The sequence below is a fragment of the Scomber scombrus genome, chromosome 9, assembly GCF_963691925.1.
Source record: "Scomber scombrus chromosome 9, fScoSco1.1, whole genome shotgun sequence".
Classification (NCBI taxonomy): domain Eukaryota; kingdom Metazoa; phylum Chordata; class Actinopteri; order Scombriformes; family Scombridae; genus Scomber; species Scomber scombrus.
Genome location: NC_084978.1, coordinates 19,593,890 through 19,619,255, shown reverse-complemented (window position 1 = coordinate 19,619,255; position 25,366 = coordinate 19,593,890). Strand labels below are relative to the sequence as shown.

At 40.8% G+C, this 25,366-nt stretch overlaps 2 protein-coding genes across 3 annotated transcripts; one reads left to right on the top strand and one right to left on the bottom strand.

The window, feature by feature from the left end:
• Window positions 1-2,555: 2,555 nt before the first annotated feature.
• Window positions 2,556-19,762, top strand: atp7a (ATPase copper transporting alpha). 2 transcript variants are annotated; one of them, XM_062425476.1, is made up of 23 exons: window positions 2,556-2,770; window positions 4,072-4,201; window positions 5,596-6,100; window positions 6,528-7,304; window positions 7,776-7,988; window positions 8,095-8,258; window positions 8,512-8,673; window positions 8,833-8,909; window positions 10,230-10,452; window positions 10,609-10,842; window positions 10,963-11,054; window positions 11,378-11,505; window positions 11,781-11,935; window positions 12,021-12,155; window positions 12,372-12,566; window positions 12,744-12,926; window positions 13,052-13,265; window positions 13,365-13,511; window positions 13,646-13,788; window positions 14,113-14,316; window positions 14,545-14,662; window positions 14,929-15,031; window positions 15,155-19,762. In XM_062425476.1, the coding sequence occupies exons 2-23, from the start codon at window positions 4,082-4,084 to the stop codon at window positions 15,426-15,428; spliced, it is 4,566 nt and encodes a 1,521-aa protein (XP_062281460.1). In that variant the 5' UTR covers window positions 2,556-2,770; window positions 4,072-4,081; the 3' UTR covers window positions 15,429-19,762. The 2 variants fall into 2 exon arrangements, with proteins under 2 accessions (XP_062281460.1, XP_062281459.1); XM_062425475.1 differs by having other exon boundaries at window positions 13,052-13,511.
• On the bottom strand, window positions 19,757-25,145 carry sfxn1 (sideroflexin 1). Its single transcript, XM_062425477.1, has 11 exons — window positions 25,007-25,145; window positions 23,218-23,387; window positions 22,955-23,125; window positions 22,562-22,660; window positions 22,380-22,455; window positions 21,970-22,055; window positions 21,721-21,848; window positions 21,567-21,616; window positions 21,235-21,284; window positions 20,109-20,156; window positions 19,757-19,998 (listed from the first exon to the last, which is right to left on the bottom strand). The coding sequence occupies exons 2-11, from the start codon at window positions 23,379-23,381 to the stop codon at window positions 19,902-19,904; spliced, it is 969 nt and encodes a 322-aa protein (XP_062281461.1). The 5' UTR covers window positions 23,382-23,387; window positions 25,007-25,145; the 3' UTR covers window positions 19,757-19,901.
• Window positions 25,146-25,366: the final 221 nt, after the last annotated feature.

Sequence of the window (25,366 nt, the reverse complement as noted above, 5' to 3'; positions counted from 1 at the left end):
CACATAACAGGACCTCTCCAGGACCAACAACACCACATCACTGGTCAAGAAAGCTCATCACCGCCTCTATTTCCTCCACAAACTGAGAAGAGCCAGAGCCCCGACACCCATCATGTGCTCCTTCTACCGTGGCACCATTGAGAGCATCCGGACCAGCTGCATCACTGTGTGGTTTGGAAGCTGCACCTCCTCCAACAAGAGAACCCTCCAACGCATAGTGAATGCAGCAGGGAAGATCATTGGTGCGTCACTCCCCTCCCTTATGGACATCTACACCACCCGCCTGGCCTATAAAGTACTCAACATCACACGTGACTGGCCCCACCCCTCACACAGCTTCTTCGGTCTCTTGCCATCTGGGATGAGATTCCGCAGACTTCGGGCTGCACCTCAAGACTGAGGAACAGCTTCATCCACCAGCCTGTGAGGAAGCTGAACTCTCTCCCCTCCCTCCCCCCTCTGCACTCTTTGCCCAAACTTGACTCCAACTAATTCTCACCCATCAGCCAATACAGGAACTAGTCTACCCCCCCAAACTGAACTTTGAAGAGAACGCATACCCAAATGGGATTTTCTGCTACCAGCAAAACTGACAACCACATGTAGTAGCCATTGACTGTAGAAAAAATGCGGATGTCGCCACCATGACATTACCAATTGTGTGTGGACTGCCATATTGAAGCCTTGAGTTTAGTGATTTGACTGTCGCCATCTGGGATTTGAACACCACCAGTTTTTATTTTTGGAGCCGGAAGTGACCATATTTAGACAAGAGGGTGGCGCTGACTCTAATACTAGCTGCTAGATTTGTTAGCGCTGTACATTTAAAGCCTATGGCTAAGTGTGATTTATGAATTGAAGCTAACAAAAAGATTGTTTGCAACTATTGTTTGTGCTACTGAAATTTTCACCAGTTGTATGGACTGAGGGAGTAACTGTGATGGCCAGGTTTTTAGTATTGAGCAAATTAGATACTTTTACTGACTTGGCTGCACTTTTCTTTTTGCCTGCATGTGTTTTCTTTGTTTCTGTTTAAAACCTCTCCCTCTCTTAGTTTGCCATGTGTCACCATTATATGAAATAAGTAAATAAAATAAAGTATAAGGTTTTATTGACATGCTTAGTTATTGTGACCTTGCTTGTTTTTAGCTTTTTATGTTCTGTTCACTTTGGCCGAGTGACATTACTTAAAAAATGAGCCTTTTGACTAACACTGACACATATATAATGATGTTAACTCATGTGCTCCATGTGAAGATAAAATTAATAAATTATAGGTAACAGAAAGCTGGTTGCATCTGAACAAGAAGAATGTTGCTGAATAACATTTAAAATCAGTTCAGAGAAAATAAATTCACCCAAACAGTGGACACTTACAGACAGCCATCTTAGTTTCACCTCTGCATATTCTTAACCCATCACTTACTGTTCATATTCTGACATTACAGCAAACATAACCTCTTTCCAACAAAACCTGACACTTGAAAAAGTGTGAATCTATCTTTTAAAAGACAATTAGTGTAATTTCCATAAGACTTTTTTTTTGTCAAACTAAGACCACTGGTGATATAGGATCGTATTTCATGGAGAGCACAGGGCACATAGATGACAGCAGACTGACAGTAAATAGTTAGGTGTACAAAGGGAGGAACAATGTGACAAGAGGTGAAGGAGAGAAGGTCACTTAAAAATACTAATCATAATAAGAGTGCTACAGTGGTCCCGAGATTCTCTGGTTAGGCTCACTTCATTTTCAGTCTGCAACCTTGTCAGTTGTTAGCAGTGGGAGAAGAAGTATCCAGATCGGTTCATTTACTTAAGTAAAAGTGTTGACAACAGCAATGTAAAAACACACCATAACAAGTAAAAGTCCTGCATAAAAAAAATCCTATTTAAGTAAATGTACAAGTAATATTGAATAATTCTAACATGTATTGACGTTCATTGATGACATGGTTTCGAGAGGAAAATCACTATTTGGTGGAGCTGTTAACAACTTAGACATCTGAAATGTGACCCTGACTACACACTGCTTTTTGTAAGACGTCAAAAGACAAAAAAGTTGGAAACCACTGGTTTCATCTTTAATAATGTGTTGTGTTTTAAAAGCTTGTGATATTATTCATTGTGTCAAATCTTCATCTGTAAAATAACGAAAGCTGTCAAATAAATGTAGTGGAGTAGAAAGTAGCATCATATTGAAATACTTAAGTAAAGTGCAAGTTGCCTATCTAAAAATTGCTCTAAAGTACAGTAGGCTACTTGAGTTGCCTAAATTCACTTTGTTACTTTCCAACATTGGTTATTAGCAAATCCCACCTAAACCATTGTCGTAACTCCAATATAAACCCTCCCTAGTCTCTACACAAACAATGTGGGCCTGGCATTCAGGTGTTATTAAACCAGTAATAAGAGTAAATAGATTTGCAGTGAGTGCAGCCTGTGAGGTAAACTTCAGGGCAGCAGTGAAGCAGAGGCTGTCGTTGCCATGGATTCCATCGCGTAGCCCCGCCCCTCCGCTGACGTAACGCTGTGCAGACGTCAGTCACGTCGGCTTGCGAAGAAGAAACAAAAACAGCTTGACAGAGCTCCGTTTTGTGATTACAGGAGGAGAAAACTCTGATTTCATCACTCTCTTTTATTCCTCAGAGGCAGCACGATGCCGAGAAGTGTTCGTTTTATTGCTTGTAACGAAGGGTGAAGAGAAGAAGCTAAATTGCTAACGTCAATAGCCTGTAGCTAACTAACTGGTTACTTCCCTCTCAATAAGGTGAGAGTTGTGCTTCTTTTGAACTTTTCCTGCTCATTTTAACGTTTGCTGTGCTTTAACAGGCCAAACACTTTGTCAAATAGCTAAAGAAAATAGTTTTTTCCTTGCTGACACCATGACTGACTTTAAATGATTATGTCATACTGTACATTGTTCTGGTAGTTTAGCAACAATCAGGCGCTAGCTCACTGTTAGCTGGCTTAAATGACATGTTAACATTAAAAAGACTGAGCCACTCAGTCACCGTCACTAAAAGCCACAAAACTAACCTTAGAGATTTGATGTAGCTGACATTATCTCTCTGTGTTATTATACTTTGATGGGTCAACTGCTTAGTGTTAAGTTAGTGACTTGCATTTTTCTTGTGGTCTTCACTGAGGCCGTTTCATTATCTCACACTACTTCTCATTTTAAGTTCTGGTCATCAAGACCCAGAGTCCTGCTGGTTTTCTGTCATATCAGTCCGTTAAGTGGCATTCATTGTGGTTTAATGGAAGTAAACAGCTGAAAATGTTGGAAGTCTTTGACTATGATCCTTGACTAGATGGACATGATTTCTACCAACAGGGGTCTATGTCTGTAAAACCAAAAATATAGAGCTATGGTGATATAAAGTGTGGCAATGGATTGACAAATCACATTTCCAGTAAACATTGAGTGAATAGCTACATGACAATAGTCACCTGGCCACATTTCCTGTAGGTCAGTAATGCCATCTGGCTTTCATAATGTTTCAAGCTTAGAACTGCCCTTGTTTGACAGCAATGTTTTTTTTTTTAATTAGTCTGTCCTTGCAATGAAATAAGAAGTACCCCATCATTGATTTTGCATTTTTTTTACACCCTTGTACATCTTGTACAAAGAAGTTTTGTTTTATTTTTTGTGTTAGGTAAAGATGCCAGAAGTGGAAATGATGAAACATTCACAAGAATCAGTGTAATTTGTTGGCATTGATGTAGCTCCAACATTTATGTTTTAGATTCTTAACATCAAGATTATGTGATTATTTTTCAATGTAAACATTAATCTACTAAAAATGGCAATAAATGTCTTATTCGCCTTTTTTTTTTTAAAGGGTAACATTACTTTTTTTCTTTAAAATAACAGTATTGTGAAGAATTGAAGAAGGGATATCTTTTTAGTATCCTGTATCCTTTTCCTGTATCCTGTGTCCTTTAGTATCCCTTTGAGATCCTTTTTACATTTTCAGAGAAGAGCCTACCTGTTTCTTCTTTGTTTTGCATTGACTGTTTGATGCTTTCCCTCAGTGGCTTTGTTTTGTCCTTTTTTATCCTTTTTAGATTAAGAATCATGACGCAGAAAGTCAACCTGTGTTCAGTCTCCCTTGGAGTGGAGGGTATGACCTGTGGCTCCTGTGTCCAGTCCATAGAGCAGCGTATCGGGTCTCTCCCTGGAGTAATCCATATAAAGGTGAACATTTTAAAACCGTCAGTTTTTCAACAATTAAGTTGTTTTTAAAATTAAATTAAAAAATTGAAAATTATTTTTTGCAAGGCACTTTTAGTTCAAAAACAGGATCTGAAACTATGTGTGAGTGTTGTAACAATGCCATCTGTTTCAAACATTAGAACCTCGTGGATAAGAGATATCTTTTCATGATTAAATTAATGAAATGTTTCTGCCCATTTAAGTTATAATGTTATGCAGATCATATATATTTGTCCCTATACTCTTACCCCCTCAGGACCAGCCAATTTGATTTACAACCAAGTCACATTTATGTAGCCACAAGTGATCGCTAAATTACAATAGTTGTGGCCTGCTGTTTTGTTTATTGCGTGTTTACCCCTCAGGCTGGGGTTAAATGGGAAGATAACCTAATAATGTGTTCCAGATAGAGTTCTGCCCTTTGCAGGACAGTGATAGCAGGTCGATATGCGGTCTGTGTCCACAGGAAATGTCATCTTGTGTTTTTACAGAAATTAGTGCCTGGTTTGTTTTATGTTAATCTCTATAGACATGATCTGGTTTTGCTTTGTCATTGTGTCATTCTTAGTTTTTCTCTCATTCTCAGATGAAAATGGTTAATCTGAGAGGCAGGCACACTCACTTACTACTACACCCCCACTGTGGTTTGTAACTTATGGCTCAGTCAAGTGATCCCTTCCGTGTGTCACATGTTTCCTTCTTGCTGAATAGGGAAAGTTAAGGGTAATCATGCAGTTGAAACATGCTGTAAGCTTTTAAAGGCCATGGACTCATTTTACCCATTTTTTATTTTGTAAAACTCCATTATATACTTTTCTACTGTTCTTCAGAAAATGAAAAAATACATTTAGAAAATACTATTTAGAAGGAAAACCACTAGAAAACTAGTAAATTTAACTTATGTGAGTGAACCCATGCAGAAAGCGTGTGCTAGTAGATATTCTGAAAATATAATTTCATTGGTCAAACTGATTTTTAAAGAGTTGGTCGGGCGAGTCAGATTATTGGACTGGGTGAACCTCTCAAACAAAACCGTATCTCATTTAGATTTTATTGTTCTAGTAGAATTAAAGGTTCCACTTTGATGACAACTGATAACTGATTTTGCTTTGCTGGATCTTTTTTTAAGATAAGATAAGATATTCCTTTATTAGTCCCACAATGGTGAAACTTGCATTATTACAGCAACAAGTGGACAGTAAAATAGAAGAGCATCAATAAGAAAAGAATAAAGAACAGTAAATAAGTATGAAAAACAATATTGCTAGTTGAATTGAAATTAGTAGTATGGATTTTTACATATACATTTTACCCTTGTGCCACATTTTATGACTCTGATATTGGTTTATTATAAACTAAAGTATTTTATTTTATAGGTGTCTTTAGAGAACAAGAATGCCACCATCATATTTGAGCACAGCCAACAGAGCCCAGAGTCTCTGTCAGAGGCCATCGAGGACATGGGATTTGAATCAAGTGTATCAGAGTCCAGCACAGCCACACCCGTTTCCACAGATACCCAGCTGGTCCCCACCACAGGCCTGACTCCCGCAGCTCAACAGGAGGCCTTGGAGAAGCTCTCCCAGATTCAGGGAGTACTGGATGTCAGAGAGAGCCTGGCTCAGGCAGGTGTTACTGTCACCTTCCTCCCGTCCTTGACTTCTTCGCAGCAGCTGAGTGAAACAGTGGCCAGCCTAACGTCTTTGGAGATCCCCACACCCAGCAGTCCTAAGCAAAAAGGCCCAACCTTGTCCCCGTCTCACAACACAGGAGGAGGGGTGGCACTCCTGAAGTTATGCATTGAAGGAATGACCTGTCACTCCTGCACCACCACTATTGAAGGGAAGATTGGAAAACTGAAAGGGATTGAAAAGATCAAAGGTAATATGCTTGACCTGTTCTACCACACTGTCTGAACCAAAAGTTGTTTTAATACAGCTGGTGCACAGCTGGAATGCATATCTTAAAGTTCACAGGTGTCATTGTGTTTGACACTGACATATTGCTCAACAGGATTTAACTATGACTCATGAAATCCTTATACTCGTTGTCAGCAAGGAGTGACATGTACACGGATAGGATTATGTCTGCTGTATGCAGAAATGTAAGTGTATGAACTGGCTGAAAATGATTCTAGCTGTATGATGTAAATGTAATGTTTACAAAGCACAACAGTTAAATACTCACACCACATTTTTACAATGACTAAATGCTCCATGTGCTTAAATTTCATGTCAGAAATTACGTCATAATTATAACATCCTTTATGCTGTTTATTAAAACATTGTCATGTCTTTAATATCTACAGTTGTTTTAGAGTCTCAAGAAGCTGCAGTTGTCTACCTGCCTTACCTCATCACTGTCCAAACCATCATCGATCAAATTGCTGTGGCAGGCTTCAAAGCTGTTGTGAAGTCCAAGCCCCGTCCTCTGCAGCTGTCCCCCAGTGAAATGGAACGTTTCGTTGATTCTCAGAAACCAACCGTTTCTTCACCATCTGAGACTTCAGAGGAGACAGAAATCTTCATAGACACAACTCTTGTCATGCTCAGGGTGAAAGGCATGCACTGCCGTTCCTGTGTGGTCAATATTCAAGACAATATCTCCATGCTGCCTGGTGTATCCTCTGTGGAGGTCTCTCTAGAGAAGGAGAAAGCCTCCATTTGCTACGACCCTGTAATGGTCACAGTGCCTCAACTGCAGCAGGCAATTGAGGCGCTGCCTCCAGGAAACTTCAAGACTCAACCCTGGGACTCCACTGGCATTTTCAGTCCTGTATCCACCTCACCCATGCCGACCTTATCATCGCCTCGAACTTTTGGAGCGCCCCAGGCCAAAGCTGCTGCCTCACAGCCTTGTTTTAGCCAGCCACTGGCTTCTGTGGTCAATGTTCACATTGAGGGCATGACATGCAATTCCTGTGTCCAGTCTATCGAAGGCATGATCTCCCAAAGGAAGGGTGTCACGTCTGCCCAGGTTTCTCTGGCTGATCACCAGGGGATCTTTGAGTACGATCCCCTCCTGACCACACCAGAGGAGCTGAGGGAGGCCATAGAGGACATGGGCTTTGACGCCTTCCTTCCTGGTAAGGGGATAGATGGTGTGACTGTAGAGTATTAATCAGATAGCAGCATAGACACTGTAGTTAACAGTTAAACTCAGGAGAATTGTTTGTCTTACTTCACTTGGATGTTGGACCTTTACCGTGTAAAGCTATGTATGTACAGAATCTGACATGCGTCAAACTTTTGAAGCCATTCATGTTCAAGTATGCAGGTTTCACAAGTGTGAAATGATATTTCAGGGAAAAGGAGCAATGTCATTTATAACATATAATATCAAATTATTTTTCAAAGCAAAAAGTGTTGTTATATGCTTTAAAAAATATCAGGAGGGGATCTTTATTTTCTTTGACTTTAGATGTTACACGTCTGTTCAACTGTGTGTTCCCACAAGGTATTTCTGTGAATCCAACTCAGCCAGTGGCAGCACTTGAGTTATGATAGCTAACTGCAAACATGGATTTATTTTAATAACTATAATTTGTTGTCTACAGAGACCAATTCCCTGCTGCCTACGTCAAAACCAAGTCCCTCGAAGTCTTTAAGTCTGGCACCTGTGAAAGACATGGAGCTCGACAATGACTTGCACAAAGAAACCCCCCAGGGACGCAATGGAGAGACACACTCTAAATGCTTCATCCAGATCGGAGGCATGACCTGCGCTTCCTGTGTGGCTAACATCGAGAGAAACCTCAAAAATGAACCTGGTCTGTAAAAGTGCAGAAATTGATATATTTTTTAAGTTCAGTAAAGATTGAATGTATTTCATGAGTATGGATTGGATCTAAAGGGAAAATCTGCAATTTTGTGCAGGTATCTACTCGGTTCTGGTAGCCCTTATGGCCAGTAAAGCAGAGGTGCGGTATAAACCAGAAGTCATCGACCCCATGAAGATAGCAGAGTGTGTGAGAGAGCTGGGCTTCACTGCCTCAGTTATGGAGAACTATGAAGGCACAGATGGAAACCTAGAGCTAGTGGTGAGTCACATCAAGGCTGCATTTAAATGATGTTCATGTTGTATTAGAAAGACAAAGTGCGATCAACACAGTAATTTATTTCTACAATATGATTGCTGTAAATAAACACTTCCGTCCCTGGTTGAGAGTAATAACTAATACATATGACCTGTTTTTTAGTATCTCAAATGAATCATGCCAGCTCCTCTTTTCATCCCCTCTATATATTTTTGTCTCTTTCTCTACTTGATTGCTCCTCTTCACCTTCTTTCAGGTCAGGGGAATGACGTGTGCCTCTTGTGTTCACAAAATTGAATCCAACCTTATGAAAGAAAAGGGGATTATATATGCCTCTGTTGCCTTAGCAACCAACAAAGCACACATTAAGTATGACTCGGAAATTATAGGGCCGCGAGACATCATCAAGCTGATTGAGGTATTACTCCAGTTATTTATACATTTGTTCACTTATTTTTAGCAACGTTCATCATTGAATTTTGACACCAACTCATATTCATGCAAACTAGAGAATTGGTGAATTTTATTATACTTACAATTAGAAATACCCTTGGAATTAAATTTGACTGTTTTGTAGAACATGGGCTTTGAAGCATCTCTGGTGAAGAGGGATCGCACTGCCAGTCATCTGGATCACAGCAAAGAGATACGACAGTAAGAAGCATTTTGTCTTTGTGCACATTTCTGTCCAGTTTTTGTCAATCTTAATCCATCTCTTGATCTAGGATTTTGTTCATATGGCTAGTCTGTTGTCAGATTGAACTGAAGCTTGAATTACTATTACACCAAATGATGACTCAACTATTCGTTGTACTATTTCTTAAAAAGCAGTTCTTTTTTTAGGGCTGGCAACTGCTAAAAATGTTGAGAGATGGAAACACTCCCACTTAAGGTTACACAATAGATTCTGTGATTACAACCCTCCAATATAGTGCAAAGGAAAAACAAGACGCCCTGCTGAAGGCTATGTAGGGTTTCATGACAATTTAGAGATCACTAGTTGGAGAATAATGTTTTGAAACATATAGCACCAGTCAAATGTTTAGACATACCCTTGAATGAGAAAGTGTGTCCAAACCTTTGACTGGTACTGAGGTGATTTTATTTTGGGTAAGACTGAGGGACACGAAGGATATAGGTTCTGTAATAATATATATGCAGCCAAATGATAAAATATACACTCTTTAGTTACTCCCTTCTAATGCTGGGTAGGCACCCCACTTGCTCCCAGAAAATGAGATTCTCACACCAGGTGATATTTTGATGAGCTTATACCCACCTTTCCTGTTCTTGGCATGGCATGTTGTGTGTTCAGAGATGCTCTTCTGCATAGCATTTCTTTTACATGCAGTTCTGAGTAACTGATGCCTTCCTCTCAGGTTGAACCAGTCTGGCCACTCCCTGAACTCTTTCATCAACGAACGAGGCATTTTTCACCCACAGACTGCCATTCACTGGATGTGTTTGTTTAAAAAAAAAAAAAAAAAAAAATCACCATTCTCTAGCATTTAAAATCGGCCCCTCCAATGAACATGCCGACATACCTACACGCACTGTGGGAAGGTGCGGCATCGCCCGATTTTGTGTGAATGCAGAGCTTCATCTTGTCTGCTGTGGCTTCTCTGCTCTGAATAAATACATGACACAGAGAAGAGAGAAGAGCAGAGAGGACAGAGATAGAGACAGCGATATAACCTGGTTGCTACTCTACATGCCCCAACCTCACACCTGTGCGCTGTTCTTGGCTAAGGGCTACACACCCACTGCCTAAAGGTTGATGACCAGATCTGTCCCAAACACAGCAAAATAATAGGCAGAGACAGGAAAATATTCCGCCACACTGTTCTAGTGGGTCCTAAGGAATGATTGAGAGGGATTATCTTGTATGAGTCTATGTGTTGTTTTTAGGAAAATCCTGCATTATCTGAAGTACCTTTTTAAATAACCTGCACACAAATGTCTCTGCTCTTTAAGGTGGAGGAAATCTTTCTTGGTGAGCTTGATTTTCTGTGTGCCTGTGATGGGGATGATGATGTACATGATCATCATGGACTACCAGATGAATTCCTCACATCAACACAACGCCACAGTAGAGGACCGCAACCACTACCACTCCACCATGTTCCTGGAGAGACAGCTGCTCCCAGGACTCTCAATTATGAACCTGCTCTCCTTCCTCTTTTGTGTGCCTGTGCAGGTAATTCAGATGGATTAACTGCATTCCCAGGAAACTAGATATTGAAATTTCAGCCGGACATTTTTGTGATTGTTAGAGAAGCACTCATTCAGCAGTCCTAAGAGAGTTGTTTGGTGTTCAGTGGATGAAGTCTTTTTTGTCTTTTCCTCTCTTTAGTTTATTGGAGGTCGCTACTTCTACATTCAAGCCTACAAAGCTGTGAAACACCGATCTGCCAACATGGATGTGCTCATTGTTCTGGCCACCTCCATAGCCTTCACCTACTCATTTGTCGTGCTATTAGTGGCCATGGTGGAGAAGGCAAAAATAAACCCTATTACCTTCTTCGACACGCCGCCTATGCTCTTTGTCTTCATCTCCCTGGGTCGCTGGCTGGAACAGATAGCCAAGGTTGAACTTTTTATCAATAGCTATGATTTTTAGCTATGATTACCATTTTAAAATTCACAACCGTGACATATTTTTTATTAGTCACTTTAAAATGGTTATTTGCCTTTTTCCTTCTTTCAGAGCAAGACATCTGAGGCTTTGTCCAAGCTGATGTCTCTACAAGCGACTGAGGCCACAGTGGTCACTCTCGGCAGCGACATGTGTATTCTCAGGTACTTCTTGTCCTCTACACTTGGTTTGTTTGCAAGAACCTCTCGTATCTGTAGTTGGTTTTAGATTACAACATATTTGAATCTTTGCAGTTGAAATGCCAGAAGATAAGATGGCATAACAAAGACTGCATAAACAAGCAGCAAGGGATTTTCCACAGCTATGAATAATATGTTTGATTAAGATGGCATAATGCGATTTCAATCAATACAGAGTGTTTACATTTGCCAGTGTAGCCTATATCTGATATATTTTAATATTTATAAGTGTATTGGCACTGTATTATTTATGGTGAGTTTTGAATAATTTGACATATGTGTTCCAGTGAGGAGCAGGTGGATGTGGAGCTGGTGCAGAGAGGTGATGTGGTGAAAGTGGTTCCTGGAGGCAAGTTTCCGGTGGATGGCAGAGTTATTGAGGGACACTCCATGGCCGACGAGTCTCTCATCACAGGTTGGTCACAGTCAGTGGAGGGGCAAGTATTAGTTACTGTTTATTAATGATTGGATACTGTGCAAGGATTATTTTCCTTAATCTACCCTAATAAGCAGAGTCAGTGTTCAACCTGAGAACAATGTTTTAAAATAAAATAATCATTTATGACACATGTGGTCTGTGGTTATTATTGGGGCTGAGGTTTCTGCCAAAGCACCAGCATTTACTCCAAATGACTTGCTGCTGCTTTGGACTGTTGTGTTTTCTGACCAGCTGTTGCTTTGTGACTCCAGGGGAGGCCATGCCAGTGACTAAGAAGCCTGGGAGTTCTGTGATTGCAGGGTCCATTAACCAGAATGGATCTCTGCTGGTCAATGCTACACATGTTGGCATGGACACCACGCTGTCGCAGATCGTCAAACTAGTTGAAGAGGCTCAGACTTCAAAGGTGAATAATGGGGTTTGAAATCTGCACTGTGTCTACATGTTCTCACATGGTCCCAAGTGTTTGATTTCTGACATTTTATTTTTAGGCTCCCATCCAACAGTATGCAGATAAGATCAGTGGTTACTTTGTACCCTTCATTGTCGGCATATCCCTCCTCACCTTGATTGCCTGGATCATCATTGGATTTTTGGACTTCCCTCTAGTGGAGAAGTACTTTCCTGTGAGTCTTTTATTTAATCTAAATGTTTAATTGTTCCAAGTTTCTCAGTGTAGCACCAAATAATTAATAATCTTCCTCTCTTATCCTTTGTACAGATGTAAAAACATTTTTATTAATAACTGTCTGTGTCTCATTCTGCTCTTAATATGTTTCATCAGTAAAGGTTAAGATGCTTGCAATACATTTTGCACTAAAATCTCCCTTTACGTCCTGCAGGGTTACGACAAGAGCATTTCCAGGGCTGAGGCAGTGATTCGTTTCGCCTTCCAGGCTTCCATAACAGTATTATGTATTGCCTGTCCCTGCTCCCTTGGCTTGGCAACTCCGACAGCTGTCATGGTGGGCACAGGAGTTGGAGCCCAAAATGGCATCCTGATAAAGGGAGGGGAGCCACTTGAGATGGCACATAAGGTGTGTTAATGATGACATTCTGTCACCAATGATTCTGTATAAAGTCAGCCAATTATGTAACAGACTAATTGTTAATTTAACTCAAAATGAGATGCGTCTGGTTTCCTAGGCTACAGTACAACACCAGTGTAGATATTTCTCTGATTAAATACCTTAAAAACAACTTTCTACGCACAGGTCCAGTCAGTGGTGTTTGATAAGACTGGCACCATTACATATGGTGCTCCAAAGGTTATCCAGGTCAAAATTGTTGTGGAGGGGAACAAGATGCCACGCTCCCGACTGCTGGCAATCGTGGGTACTGCTGAGAACAATAGTGAACACCCTCTGGGAGCAGCTATCACCAAATACTGCAAACAGGTTGGTTTCTAACTTAGATCTAACCCCCACATGGCCTCAAGCAAGTCCTTGTCTCAGATCTTTAGTCCGTCTTTTGATCTAGAATGTGTTATTAAACATCCGTTAATATCTGTGTGTGTGTGCAGGAGCTTGGCACAGAGTCTCTTGGCTCATGCACAGACTTTCAGGCAGTGCCGGGCTGTGGCATCCGCTGTCAGGTCAGCAACACAGAGGCCCTGTTGAAACAGGCGGACAGTGACACAGAGGACAACAACCAGCGCAACAGTGTCCTCGTCCAAATCAGTGACACCCAGATGTCCACCAGCTCCCATCCACTCATCATGGACCCACAGCCACTTAGTATATTGGAAAACATTTTTTTTGTCATTCATATAGTTGTCTCATTTCCCTTTATGTTACCTTGCTGTTGTGAATCTTATTCATGTGATCTGTGTGTAGGCCGTGTCCAGACAGCCACCTATGTCGTCCTGATTGGCAATAGAGAGTGGATGAGGAGGAACTGCATGCAGGTCAGACCGGATGTAGATGAGGCCATGACGGAGCATGAGCGCAGAGGACGCACTGCTGTTCTGGTAGCTATAGACAGTGAGTACCACATGAAATCTAATATCTGTTTGCCGTCACCTCCTCACCAACTACTGAGAGTTATGTTATTCACTAATGGTTGTGTAGAAAAAATCCTTTAATGCTTCCTATTAAACGCTTTGTTTTGTGCATAGATGTCCTGTGTGCGATGATAGCCATAGCAGATACAGTGAAACCAGAGGCTGAGCTGGCTGTCCACACTCTGACCAACATGGGTCTGGAAGTGGTGCTGATGACGGGAGACAACAGCAAGACGGCACGGGCCATCGCTGCTCAGGTATGGACGATATGCTGATTGTGAAAAGAAAAACTTTAATATGTTTACACTCAAAGTGAGAGATTATGGCTGCAAAGAAAGCAGTGACATTGACATAAAGGTTCTTTAAACCAGAATATACAACATGTATATCAAGATATGATCACAATGTTACAATTTTAAAAAATCACTGTACAATATGTTGTTATATATATTTTTTTAATATCAAAATGCAATTTTTATTGCACAGTTCTATAATTTTTGGGCATTAAGTTGTAAGTAAAAACCCATCATGTTTGTTGTTAGTGTATTTCTGAGCCTGTCTGTCTCTCTCTCTCCCAACAGGTGGGGATCAGGAAGGTGTTTGCGGAGGTGCTGCCCTCCCACAAGGTGGCCAAGGTGGAGCAGCTTCAGCAGGCAGGAAAGAGAGTGGCAATGGTGGGTGACGGAGTCAACGACTCACCCGCTCTGGCCATGGCTGACGTAGGGATCGCCATAGGAACTGGGACAGATGTGGCCATAGAGGCAGCAGATGTGGTGTTGATTAGGGTGGGTATTTTTGAAAGTCTGTCATTGATTTATGTGGTTGTTCTAGAGATCGGCTCAACACAGTATCACAGTGTACAAGACAGAATCATATGTTGGTCATGATATAAAAAGTATAATACAATCTTTTATCTCTGTTTTTAATTATTGAACTGTTAACCAATCTGCTGAGAGGACATGATTAAAGTAATGCAACTACTGTTTTCATAGCACTTCTTGTCTCCTCTGTAGAACGACCTGCTGGATGTGGTGGGCAGCATTGACCTCTCCAAAAAGACTGTCAAGAGGATCAGGATTAACTTTGTCTTTGCTCTCATCTACAACCTGGTTGGCATTCCTATTGCAGCAGGTAGGTGACTGCAAAAGATTATAAGATTTATTGAAATGATGCGATCGGCAGCCTACAGGTTAAGATGTATCCCACTTAACGGCATATATCCAACAATGGAATTTTGTTGCATGTTGTTCTCCATCTCTTTCTCTCTCCTTGTTTTCTGCCATCTCTACTGTTGCTATATTAGACATAAAATGACTCCAAAAAAATGTATTAAAGAATGATATCATCACATTGACAACCTTAACCATAACAATAATCAGAGCCTTGTTTGTCCTCAGGTGTATTCCTCCCCATTGGTCTGGTATTACAGCCATGGATGGGCTCTGCTGCGATGGCGCTGTCATCTGTCTCTGTGGTTTTGTCCTCACTTCTACTCAAATGGTAATGAGCTGTTTGATGTTTTAGAAATCTTTCCTTAACTGTATGCCTTGTTTTTCTGCCTTTTTAGTATATTACTATCTAAAAACATTTGTATCTTTGTTTCTTCCCGATATCTTTGTCTAGTTACACTAAGCCCACTGCTGAGAAGTTGGAGGCCCGTCTGGGTAACAGAAGGCAGCAGGGCAGCCTGTCTAATGTCAGCGTTCACATCGGTATGGGTGAGCTGCGTCGACCCTCCCCCAAACTCAGCCTGCTGGACCGTTTTGTCAACTACAGCCGTGCCTCGATCAACTCCCTGCGTTCGGACAAGCACTCACTCAACAGCTTGGTGCTCAGTGAGCCCGACAAACACTCACTGCTGGTGGGGGAGGCGCCATGTGAAGAGGAGTTTTGCTGAGAAGAGAATATGTAACGCTCACATGGGCCAGCAAAGGCTTTTGTATGCTGAAGTAGACCATAACTGCATTTATAGAAGGCTGGGCCACACTAAGCTGAAAGGGTTACATTGGATAATGGCCCATCCATCTGCTGTAGGTGCCCTCGGGGGCAGCTCTATTGACTTGAAGAGGGCTTATATGCCTCTTGTTTTCTTTTAGATGATCACATGCACTTCAGAGCACGCTGGGGTGACATCTTCTCCATCAGTAGCTGACTATCTTTTGTTTAGGTCACTGCCCTCAGGCACACTTTTTGACCAAACCTTAAATACTTTGTTCCTCTGACACCCTCACTGTGTAGAGGTGTCTTCAGCATCTGCAGATCCTTGAAGCAGATGTCCACAACCAGGAAGCAGAGTGATGATCAACTCCGCCACTACAATCTTTAACATCTATCCAAAGACATTTTAACAGTGGTGCCACATGTAGAATTGGACACTACATAGTTATATTTTAACAAATATTTCCTTCTATGTGAAGTTAAAACTTTGTTCTATAATTCTATTTCAGAGTATTTATATCACCCTTATTTATCTCATTTTCCTTATATCCAATGTGAAAATTGAAGTTGTTGAATCCAAATGCCAGTTTGCATTTTGAGTCTCCCAAAATGTGTAATTATTGAAGAAAGTAAGACATAAAACAAACTTGGTTATGTAACTTTCTGCAAAACGTGCAGAATGCTAATGAAGTAAGTTGTAAATGTAAACGTTACCCAAGTGCCAATTGAAATTGCCACCTTGGCAAGTCCAACACATTCCAAAGATAGCACTGTACAGAGGTTACCTTGGACATAAGGTTCAAAAGCATCAACAGAGATAAGGTCAAAGACTGAAAGCAGACCTGAAGAAGGCTGACTGTAGAAGAGTTTGGTCACAAGTTTCTCGTAGCGGGTTATAAACTCTACAGTTGTGTCAACCCTCTGGCTCTTTGGTTAATGATGTGAGATGTCTGTCAATGAATGTGAACACTATTTACTGTTGAATTTAAGCCGAAGTTGTTACATGAATGACACTGTGCTAGGATTACTTGATTTGCTTGTTGCAAAGAGGCATTTTGTGTTTGTGATGCGGTTTGTCATGAAATCGTAAGTTCATTTGCGTTGCCTATGTCTAACCCTAACCCTTATGTCATCACAACAAGCAAGATGGTGTTACTGTTGCGAAGCTTCTTTCTGTTTCTAAGAATTTCCATCATGGATGCAACTCTTTTTTCATTTCTCTACTTTTCTGTATGATTCACGCCACTGCACTTGATCAAAGAAACATGTTGAAACCCAGGGGAGCAGGAACAGCAAACTAAACACAGCCGAGTCCTGGCAATTTCACCAAACAAGTTACTGAGAGACAAATGTTCTGTAATTTAAATAGATTGTTAAATAAAGTATAAAGTCACATTGTAAAAGTTTCACACCATTTTCATCTTGCAGTCATGGACAGCTGATGTTAAACTGTCTGTGCTTTATAGAAGTTTCTTTTTACTTTTTGCATAACTTCTTTGTCAAATTAGGAGATAGTCACTACAGTCCAGTTACTCCTTGAATAGATTACTCTTAGCTACTATTTTCTGCTCAGTTTATCCTGCCTCTCCCATTGTGCATCATATTCTGAAGTTTTCACAGCTTGCTGAGTGCAATTATGCCAATCAGTTGTTTGTGTGTAACTTTGTAAAGATGTTCTCAATGCCTCAGATCTGTGTGCAGTCAAATGAAGCAAGTCCATGTTTGCTGTCCGTCATCTTTCCTCTGAACAGTATGTGCCTTGGATTAAAATGCTTTTGTAACGTCAGCCTGCTGTCTGCTTTAAAACCAGAAGATGGCGCTGTGGAGCCATCACTTCAATATCAACCAACACCAGATACAGTATTTCATCTTCTTTATTTCATCCAGTTAGTCTAAACATTACATCACCCCAGTGTACTGCAAAACAATCAAATACATTTTTTGTCATAATATTCTTTAAAAATATTTGTTTGAATTAATGAGAAATGTAAATGACTTAATCCCCTTTAAGTCAATTTGTATCGCTTTGGCTGTAGTGATATTGAATTTGATTTGGTAGATTGAAGCTTTGTGAACATGTTATTAAGGAGTTAATTTTATATTTGTGAACATGTTATTAAGGAGTTAATTTTATATTTTTGAACACATTTAAGAGGAATCAGGTCTAGTTAGATGCAGTTAAATGATAAGGGAACATTTAGAAATAATGTCTACCAGAGGGCAAGTTTAGTATTTGTCATCGTTCTCTCCCTCACTGATTAAAGATGTACTTGAAAAGCGTTGTGGTCAGGAAACTGAACAGGTTTTTAAAAATGTGCAGCATTTGAATATCTGTTACAACATTGTGCTTTTCTGGACTAACACACAGTAAACAGCTGTAATTGGGGGGAAAAATGCTACATTCAGTTACTTTGAACACTAGAATAACAAACTTCACTTCAAAACCAGCAAGGGAACAGCTCCAACTCTCTCTGGAAACACTGACGATCTAAAATAAACGTACTTATACAGCAATATATGTTAGTAGATTTACATTATATTAAACATTAAACACCTTACGGAAATCACACACCATGATGAGCAAATCAATGTTCACAAGCATTTGAAAAATATTTGTGTAAACGTATGCATTAATCGGACCAAATGATTTCAACACACATTGGGTCCTTAGAATACATGATTTTTAAAGTTTCATAATGAGGCTAGGTTGGTCAAACAATTTCCTAAAAGTTTTGTGGCTTCAAGTCCATCTTTTTCCCTCTGATCCCTGATTTTAAACTTGGCCAAAGATGTCGCTGTCAATCAGCCCCGCAATACAACTTCATACAGTAAAATACAGTTGCTGATAATGTGGCATTGACAGGCCACCAGTTTAACACACCGCAACAGGATGGTAGCCGCCTGGATGAATGCCGTCGGGCCCATACACACCAAACTGGCATCATTCATGTTAACACTGACACTGCAGTACAGGTACAGAACTAAAGTTTGATGGTGATGATTTTTCAGCTGCTTTATCAGCTCCCCAGACAAGAGTTGAGACAGTGTGTGCTGATGTTGCTGAGTACATATTTCTCACTTTAACAATAAAATACTGTAGTGGTACTGTAGCAGGATGTTTGTTGCGGATTCAAGCTTTCAGCTTCAGCAAGTTATCATATGACTTTACTGTGATTTGAGATGTTTCGCTTTGCAATGTTAATGACTGAAGTCATAATTTAAACATTAATTGGTCAGATGGATCCTTCTATACATCATCTTGATCCTTGCCTTGAAAAATAATATCTTGAGAACATATTTGGCATATTTTCCCAATATTGACATCCATATCTAACATAGGCTGCAAATTAATATAAAAATGTTCTATAACAGCCGGAAAACAACTTATAAAACTCCAACATAAATCTAAAATGGGTCACTTTGTGTGGTAAGATGCTGCATAAAGGTAAAGAAGATTGTAAGGCATGAATTAGTTAAATTTTGGTGGAATACTGAGATCACAAAATCCTGAATTGGGGATTGTGGAAGCGAAGCAGTGCGTTTTGCTGAAAAGATTATTAACAACAGTATTTGTCACCACCGTTCAGCTCTCTTGAATGTAGCTCGGTGTGACATTTCTCTTTGTAGCTGAGGCCTCACAGAGAAACACCATGATGCTCATATGAGGAGTGGTTTGTTCATGCATGTTTGGTAAGAAGAATAAATACTGTGATAAACACTGATTATTAAGACATCAAATAGCACCGTGTTGGCCCATCAATGGCTGCCACCATCATAGCATCACATTTTATAGGGTGGATCCCTGGAATACTGTGTTCAGATTGTTGAATGTCAATCATTTGGCAAAATGAACTAAATTAAAGTTAAGAAAAGTGAATATCATTCTTTAAAATAACACTGTTAAGAGTAGGAGGTTGTTATCATTGAGAGGTTGATAAAATCTGAATACAGATTTTGGCAAATGAACTGCAGAGGTCTTTGACTAATCAATGGTAAAAATATGATTATTATCATCAACTGCCTGCCAACCTTAGGTAGGAGATTGTGAAAATGGTTTGGTAGTGATCAACAAGTGACCAACTTAAAAAAAATAAAAATACTGTACAGAAGATAAAATGTTCAGTTAAATCAGTCTGACACCGACCACTATATCTGTCATGATCAAACATCACATCATATTTTTCATCCAGCCTACTCAGGAAAAAATCTTCTTAAGCAGTTAACAATAAAATCAACAATCACATTGACAAAAGCAAACATCTCATTACAAAGAGACCGACTGAGAGAGGGAGTCCTCAGATGTCCATCTGAATGGTGGAAATGAGGAGACACAAACTTAACTTTGGCACACTGAATGAGGAGGGCTGGCAGAGAGGCGACGACTGAACCTGCAGCTGTGTTATGGCAGTGTTTGGATGAGGGGGCCGCACACTCATAGCCCTTTGTTGAAGTACACCCTCTCCACTCCTGGGTGGTTGGCCCGGATCTTCTCCTGCAGCTCCGGCTCCAAGCGGCTGACCGATATAGAGCTGGATGAGGGGGAGGAAAGGTATAGAAATGCAGGGTCAAACACATGCAACAGTCTAATCTGTATAATTCACCCTTTTCACTCACTGTCAAGTTTAAACCTTTCACTCACCTCTTCTGAGGGAACAATGCACAGCACAGCGGGGTGGCAAACACCAGGCTAAAAAATAAAAACAGACCAAAGAAACATGCACATTGAGAACTTTCTGTTCTGAAGATCTAAAGAGACAGTCAACAGCAACGCTGGCAGCTGCCTGCTTTCCTTGCACATCAGTGCTTTGAGCTGAACGCTAACATCACAATGACAATGCTAACATGCTGATATTTAGCAGGCATAATGTTCAACATGTTAATTAGCTTAGCATGATAACATTTGCTAATTAGCACTAAAGTACAACTGAGGCTGATGGGAATATCATTAGTTTTGCAAGTATTTTTGGCTTGACGATAACACAAGAGACGAAAAGCCTGCACTCAATTTCCAATCCAAACAAGATATTTCACTAAAACTGGTGGTGCTAGAGGAACAGTAAAATCAACCAGAGTCATTAAGATTCATCCTCTGGGGACATTTAAAGGATAGATTCAAATATTTTCAAACACTTTTTTCTAAGACTACTGAAGCCTTATATTCCAGCTAAACTATAGTGCCTTTTTGCATAGAACAAGCATTTTTCTACAAATATTAAAAGACTCTTTTTAAAAGATTAAATTAAAAGATTTGAGCGTCTACAAGCTTTAAAATGTATGGCACAAGTCTTAAAGTATACAACAGTTGCAAAGCGTGTGTGTGTGTTTCCTAGCTTGCAGGATGTGCTGGTGATCACGGTCATGTCATTTGTGCAGGAATGTTACACATGAGTGTAATTTCTCATCCTGAGGCCATAGGAGTTTAAGCAAAGCCAGGAAACATCAGTGAAACTTAGTGTAGGATATCTTGGTAATTTCTCAGTAATGTTTTAAAGACGTCATAAAAATCAACCTGACCTCAACTAGCAGTTTTTTCTGAATGTAATCTGAATGACAAGGCCAAAGATTAGATGTCTGAACTCACATGAAGCAAGCTCACTTCACATTGAGATGAAACAAGAAAACGTAATTAACAAGAACTTTTAACAACATTGAAAGTGAAAATATTAGGATTGCTGAGTTTCATATCCCCGTTGTAAGAAGCAAGGTTGGATTTCAAAGGAAGTACATATGGTGGCTTATCAGGTGGACCATCTCTGACGACTCACCAGAATCCCACCAAGCTGACTTGAATAGGTGCACTCATCCATGGGAACTTCTGAAAAGACCAGGCAGAAAAACGAATGAGTGGCACAAAAGCAGTGGTGAATTCCCATACTAGAGTGGCCTCATGTCCTCGGCACTTTTCACTGCTCTGATGTGTGATTACTAAAAGGAAGTGAGTAGCAGAGGCAGAGTGGGACAGCGAGTTCCCTCAGTTTAGCTTAAATCTTCATTTAAGCATTTGAAGTCAGTGATGAAGTCGATGTTAAGTAGCAAATGTGTTCCTATTTGTGAGTTTGTGTCTTAAAGAATGGAAAAAAATCAGAAACATGCCTACCCTCAGAAAGGCCTTCTTTTCCAAATGGTTCATTAAAAACGGGGGAATAGCTGAGAAGACACAATTAAAATATTATTGCACTGAGAATTTTCAGTTAAAACTTGCAATTAAATGATGCCAACAGCTGACTGAAGATACACAACGATATTCATACCCATTCCTGGTGAAGCCATGAGGATTCTGGAGACCACAACCTGAGAGATGGCCTGCTGTGCTGCGTTCGTCGACTCTCCTAACCTGTTGTCATTCTCGTCTGTTACAGGAATGCCGTGTTTAAGTTCTCTGAGAACAAGGAGAGAAGAGGATTTAGCTAACTCAGAGAAATGATCTCACAATCTTTGATTTCAGAGACGTTTTCGATCGCATGCATCATCACGTGGCTCACTGAATGTGCTTTCCTTACCTTTGTCTCATCAGTGGGATGTTGATACAGTTAGCAGCAGCTACAGCAGCAAATGGAACAAACCGTCCAATCAGGGGTGAGATGTGCTGCAGCAGGAGAAAGGAGGCACAAAAACAGGAGGGAAGGAAATGAAACACAATCACAACGTCACATGGCTCTGCTTGGCGCAAACCTTTCACACTAGTGAAGGACTGCAGGTTATATTTCTGATATTGTGTATGCATTATTGCTTTTCTACCATAAATCAGCATGTATTAATAGCTGGCAGGACAACATACTGATTAAAGAGCATGCCCCTCTGCATAATACGGCTCCTCTATGACAAAGAGACTGTATGTGCATGGCTGACACCATCGTCTGAGGTCAATACATTAAAATGAGATGTAGAATGGGGTTAGATGAACTGATACCTTTGTTAGTGCATTTAGTCCTAGAGCGGTGGCAACTGCCCCCGTGGTGGCAGACACATAAGCTGTGCCAAGCTGACTGCAAACAGAAGAGTCATCGATCACATCAGCAGTCCACACAAACAGTGTTGTATGAAAAAGGGTTAATATGAGCCGGTGCGAGTTCCGAAACATCCGTCTCTTACCTGACTGTGATTGGAGCGTCGCCACTCCTGTTGGTGTAGTTGACTATTGCGTTGAAAGACTGATTGATCCACTGCCAGAGCAACACAGCCGGAGTTGTCCTGCAAGATTAAAAACAGTGCAGTTTGTGTCCAGGACAGCGTAAAGATGCAGAAGAAATTATTTCATTCTAGCAGCTTTATACTATAACTGAAGGTTAGAATTTGTTTGAGTTTGGAGATTTAAACTACATTTTCTTCTAAACAAAGGTCCTCCAAACACATGCATAAAAATGCATATTATCCTTTATTAGTAGAGGTAGTAATTATACTAGTTGTAGAAGTAATACTATGTTTTTAGAAGTAGGGGGAATAATTATAGTGTTACAGTCACAGTAGGATAAAAGACTTTCTTACTTGTAAAAGGTCATCATGCATCCAGTGATCGTCATGTTCATTGGAACCTGTGCTGACATGCGTCCGATGAGGATCATCTTCTCCCCGGTATCGGGATGGAAAGCTGAGTCAAAAACATATTTGGCTCTCCACAGTTCGTCCTCTGTCAAACCCGGAGAGACTGTGCCTTGCCTGAGAGACAGTAAACACAAAAATCCTTCTAATAACAGCTCTTATTGATTTGCTGCTGATGCATCTGTCCTTGTTGCTTCAACCTGGCTCACCTGTAGTCAGTGATGATTTTGTGCGCGTGTTCTAGTTGTTCGTTGGTGAGGAGGATGTTCCTGGGGTCTGTGACGGTGAAGAAATGTTTAGCACGGCCCACGAATGTGCTCTGGTCCCACCGGGGCTCCTTGATGTTTATGGAAGTGGATAGCTCTGCTGCCATATTTATCTGGTGAAGAGGAAATGTTACAAGTATCACATCAGGGGTTTCTCAGTGGACCAACTACTGGAACTGCAATGAACAAGTGTTTCATAACTGCACTGTGTTACGCTGATATTGTTCTTGGATTCCAGTGCTGTGCAGCCTCTCTGTCCTTGTTTTCTTTTGCAGACACAAGTCAGTGAAGGAGGAAAAGAAGCTCCTTTTTCTGGATTGCCATGCTGCTAATTCAGCATAATGTTGCTATGGCGATGGCTGACCTGACACAAGGGTTGTGAAGCGCTAAATTGCAAAGCCCTTTTATGGGCACACACCAACCCCCAAACTATGGCTGAACAGCAGCTCTTGGAAAGTGACAAAGCTCTCTGCATGTACGCTGTGAAGGACTGCAAACGTCTGAACAAATCATTATTTCTGTTCATAAATTACAAATTGTATGAGGGTACCGTGGTCAAAGCACAGGAGAGCATGCAATATTTGGGTTTGCTTATCACCTTGAGTGGGTATTTTATTAAATATTTATGCATTTATGATTTCACAATCTGAAACCAGATAAAACTGGCCTGCACTTGACACTGCACTGTAAAAAAAAGAAAGAAAAAAAGACATGCTTTTTGGATGTGCATGCATGCTCATTGTCCTCCAGTGTGTGGGTCCATGCAACCCAGTCTGATCTGGTTTTTAACCATTTGTTCCTCTAGAGGACCGAGCACACCAAAGTAAATCATGTCTGAACAAGGATTTGCAGCAGTATGATGAAACTCCACCTGAAATTGCACCAAAGATGGCTGCTGGATTCACAATAAAACAGAAAACTGTCTCTCTTTCTCTCTCTGTGATTTGCTGGCGGCTGTATAAACGCGTGAGGCGTGCTGTCTCTTTAAATTGAATTAAACTTCATGGGGTTCTCACGAGATGGCAACAAAACACCCATTTCACTACAGCTTATCCTGCTAAACACTGTGGGTTTGATTTGCACAGCAGGCTGCTGCAGTCAAATCCCTGTGAACAGCTTTAATCGGAGCTAAATTACAAATTAAGGTGATATCTGAGGACTGAACTTTGGACTAACACGGCCTTTGATCTATAAACCCTCAGTATCTTCTGCCCTCACTCTCAGCCAATCAAAGGCGGCCTGCGTGGCTACACATTAACCTGCGATTCACAGCAACTCATCGCAATCAAAGATAACACTTAAGGGCAACATCTGGAGGCAGATGTTTTATCGCTTTTTTTTCATATATACATCCGAAATCTATGACACTGAGAGAAGCGGCTCTCTCTCTCAGTGATCGGAGGGTAACCATGCTGTCGTTAACGGTCCAACCCGACATAGACCAGTCAAATCTGGACTGGTAGGTGTTGCTGCATCTGAACAACCATCCAGTCCACAGAACAATTAGAATCCAAAATAGCGTCACTGTGAAACGGCTAATTGGGTGCAGCATCTGTCCAGCTGTGCGCCCCTAGACTCAACTAGTATCAGCCTGCCACATCCAGCGGGCTTCTCAAGGAGCCTGGCGCGTCTAATGACAGTCTGCCCCCTGATCTGAGACGAAATGTTGCACGTTGAGATTCTGGATTTCGACGTCTCTGTGTGTCATTAAAGATACGGACAGGTTACTTACTGCACTGTGGGCTCCGGCGGTCCGCAAGAGGTTGTCCCTGAAAGGCTGCAGCCAGCTAATTTAACATGCAAGCAGCGTCAGCACAGCCAGTGAGCACACACACAGTCACACAGTCACACACACATATTATACACACGCACTCACAGAAAGCCACATCCCCCAGTGGAAGGAATCTCACTGAGAAACTAAAAGTCCAGCCTCTAGGCAGGAAGTCAGATCAGCACTGCATTGATTGTTGCATTGATCAGTAGCCAACACAGGGGCAGGATGTGAGAATAAATAATAATGTGCTATTCTTTAATAAATCAATTCAATTCAACGTAAACATCTGAGGTGACAAATTCACTTTCAACTTTATTT

Coding starts and splice junctions, on each gene's coding strand:
- sfxn1 (XM_062425477.1), bottom strand. CDS start 23,381: ATGGCAGCAGAGCTATCCACTTCCATAAACATCAAGGAGCCCCGGTGG. Junction 23,126..23,217: donor AAAATCATCACTGACTACAG/GTGAGCCAGGTT, acceptor ACTGTCTCTCAG/GCAAGGCACAGTCTCTCCGG. Junction 22,661..22,954: donor TGCATGATGACCTTTTACAA/GTAAGAAAGTCT, acceptor TTAATCTTGCAG/GACAACTCCGGCTGTGTTGC.
- atp7a (XM_062425475.1), top strand. CDS start 4,082: ATGACGCAGAAAGTCAACCTGTGTTCAGTCTCCCTTGGAGTGGAGGGT. Junction 8,259..8,511: donor ATGGAAACCTAGAGCTAGTG/GTGAGTCACATC, acceptor ACCTTCTTTCAG/GTCAGGGGAATGACGTGTGC. Junction 13,512..13,645: donor TGTTCTGGTAGCTATAGACA/GTGAGTACCACA, acceptor TTTTGTGCATAG/ATGTCCTGTGTGCGATGATA.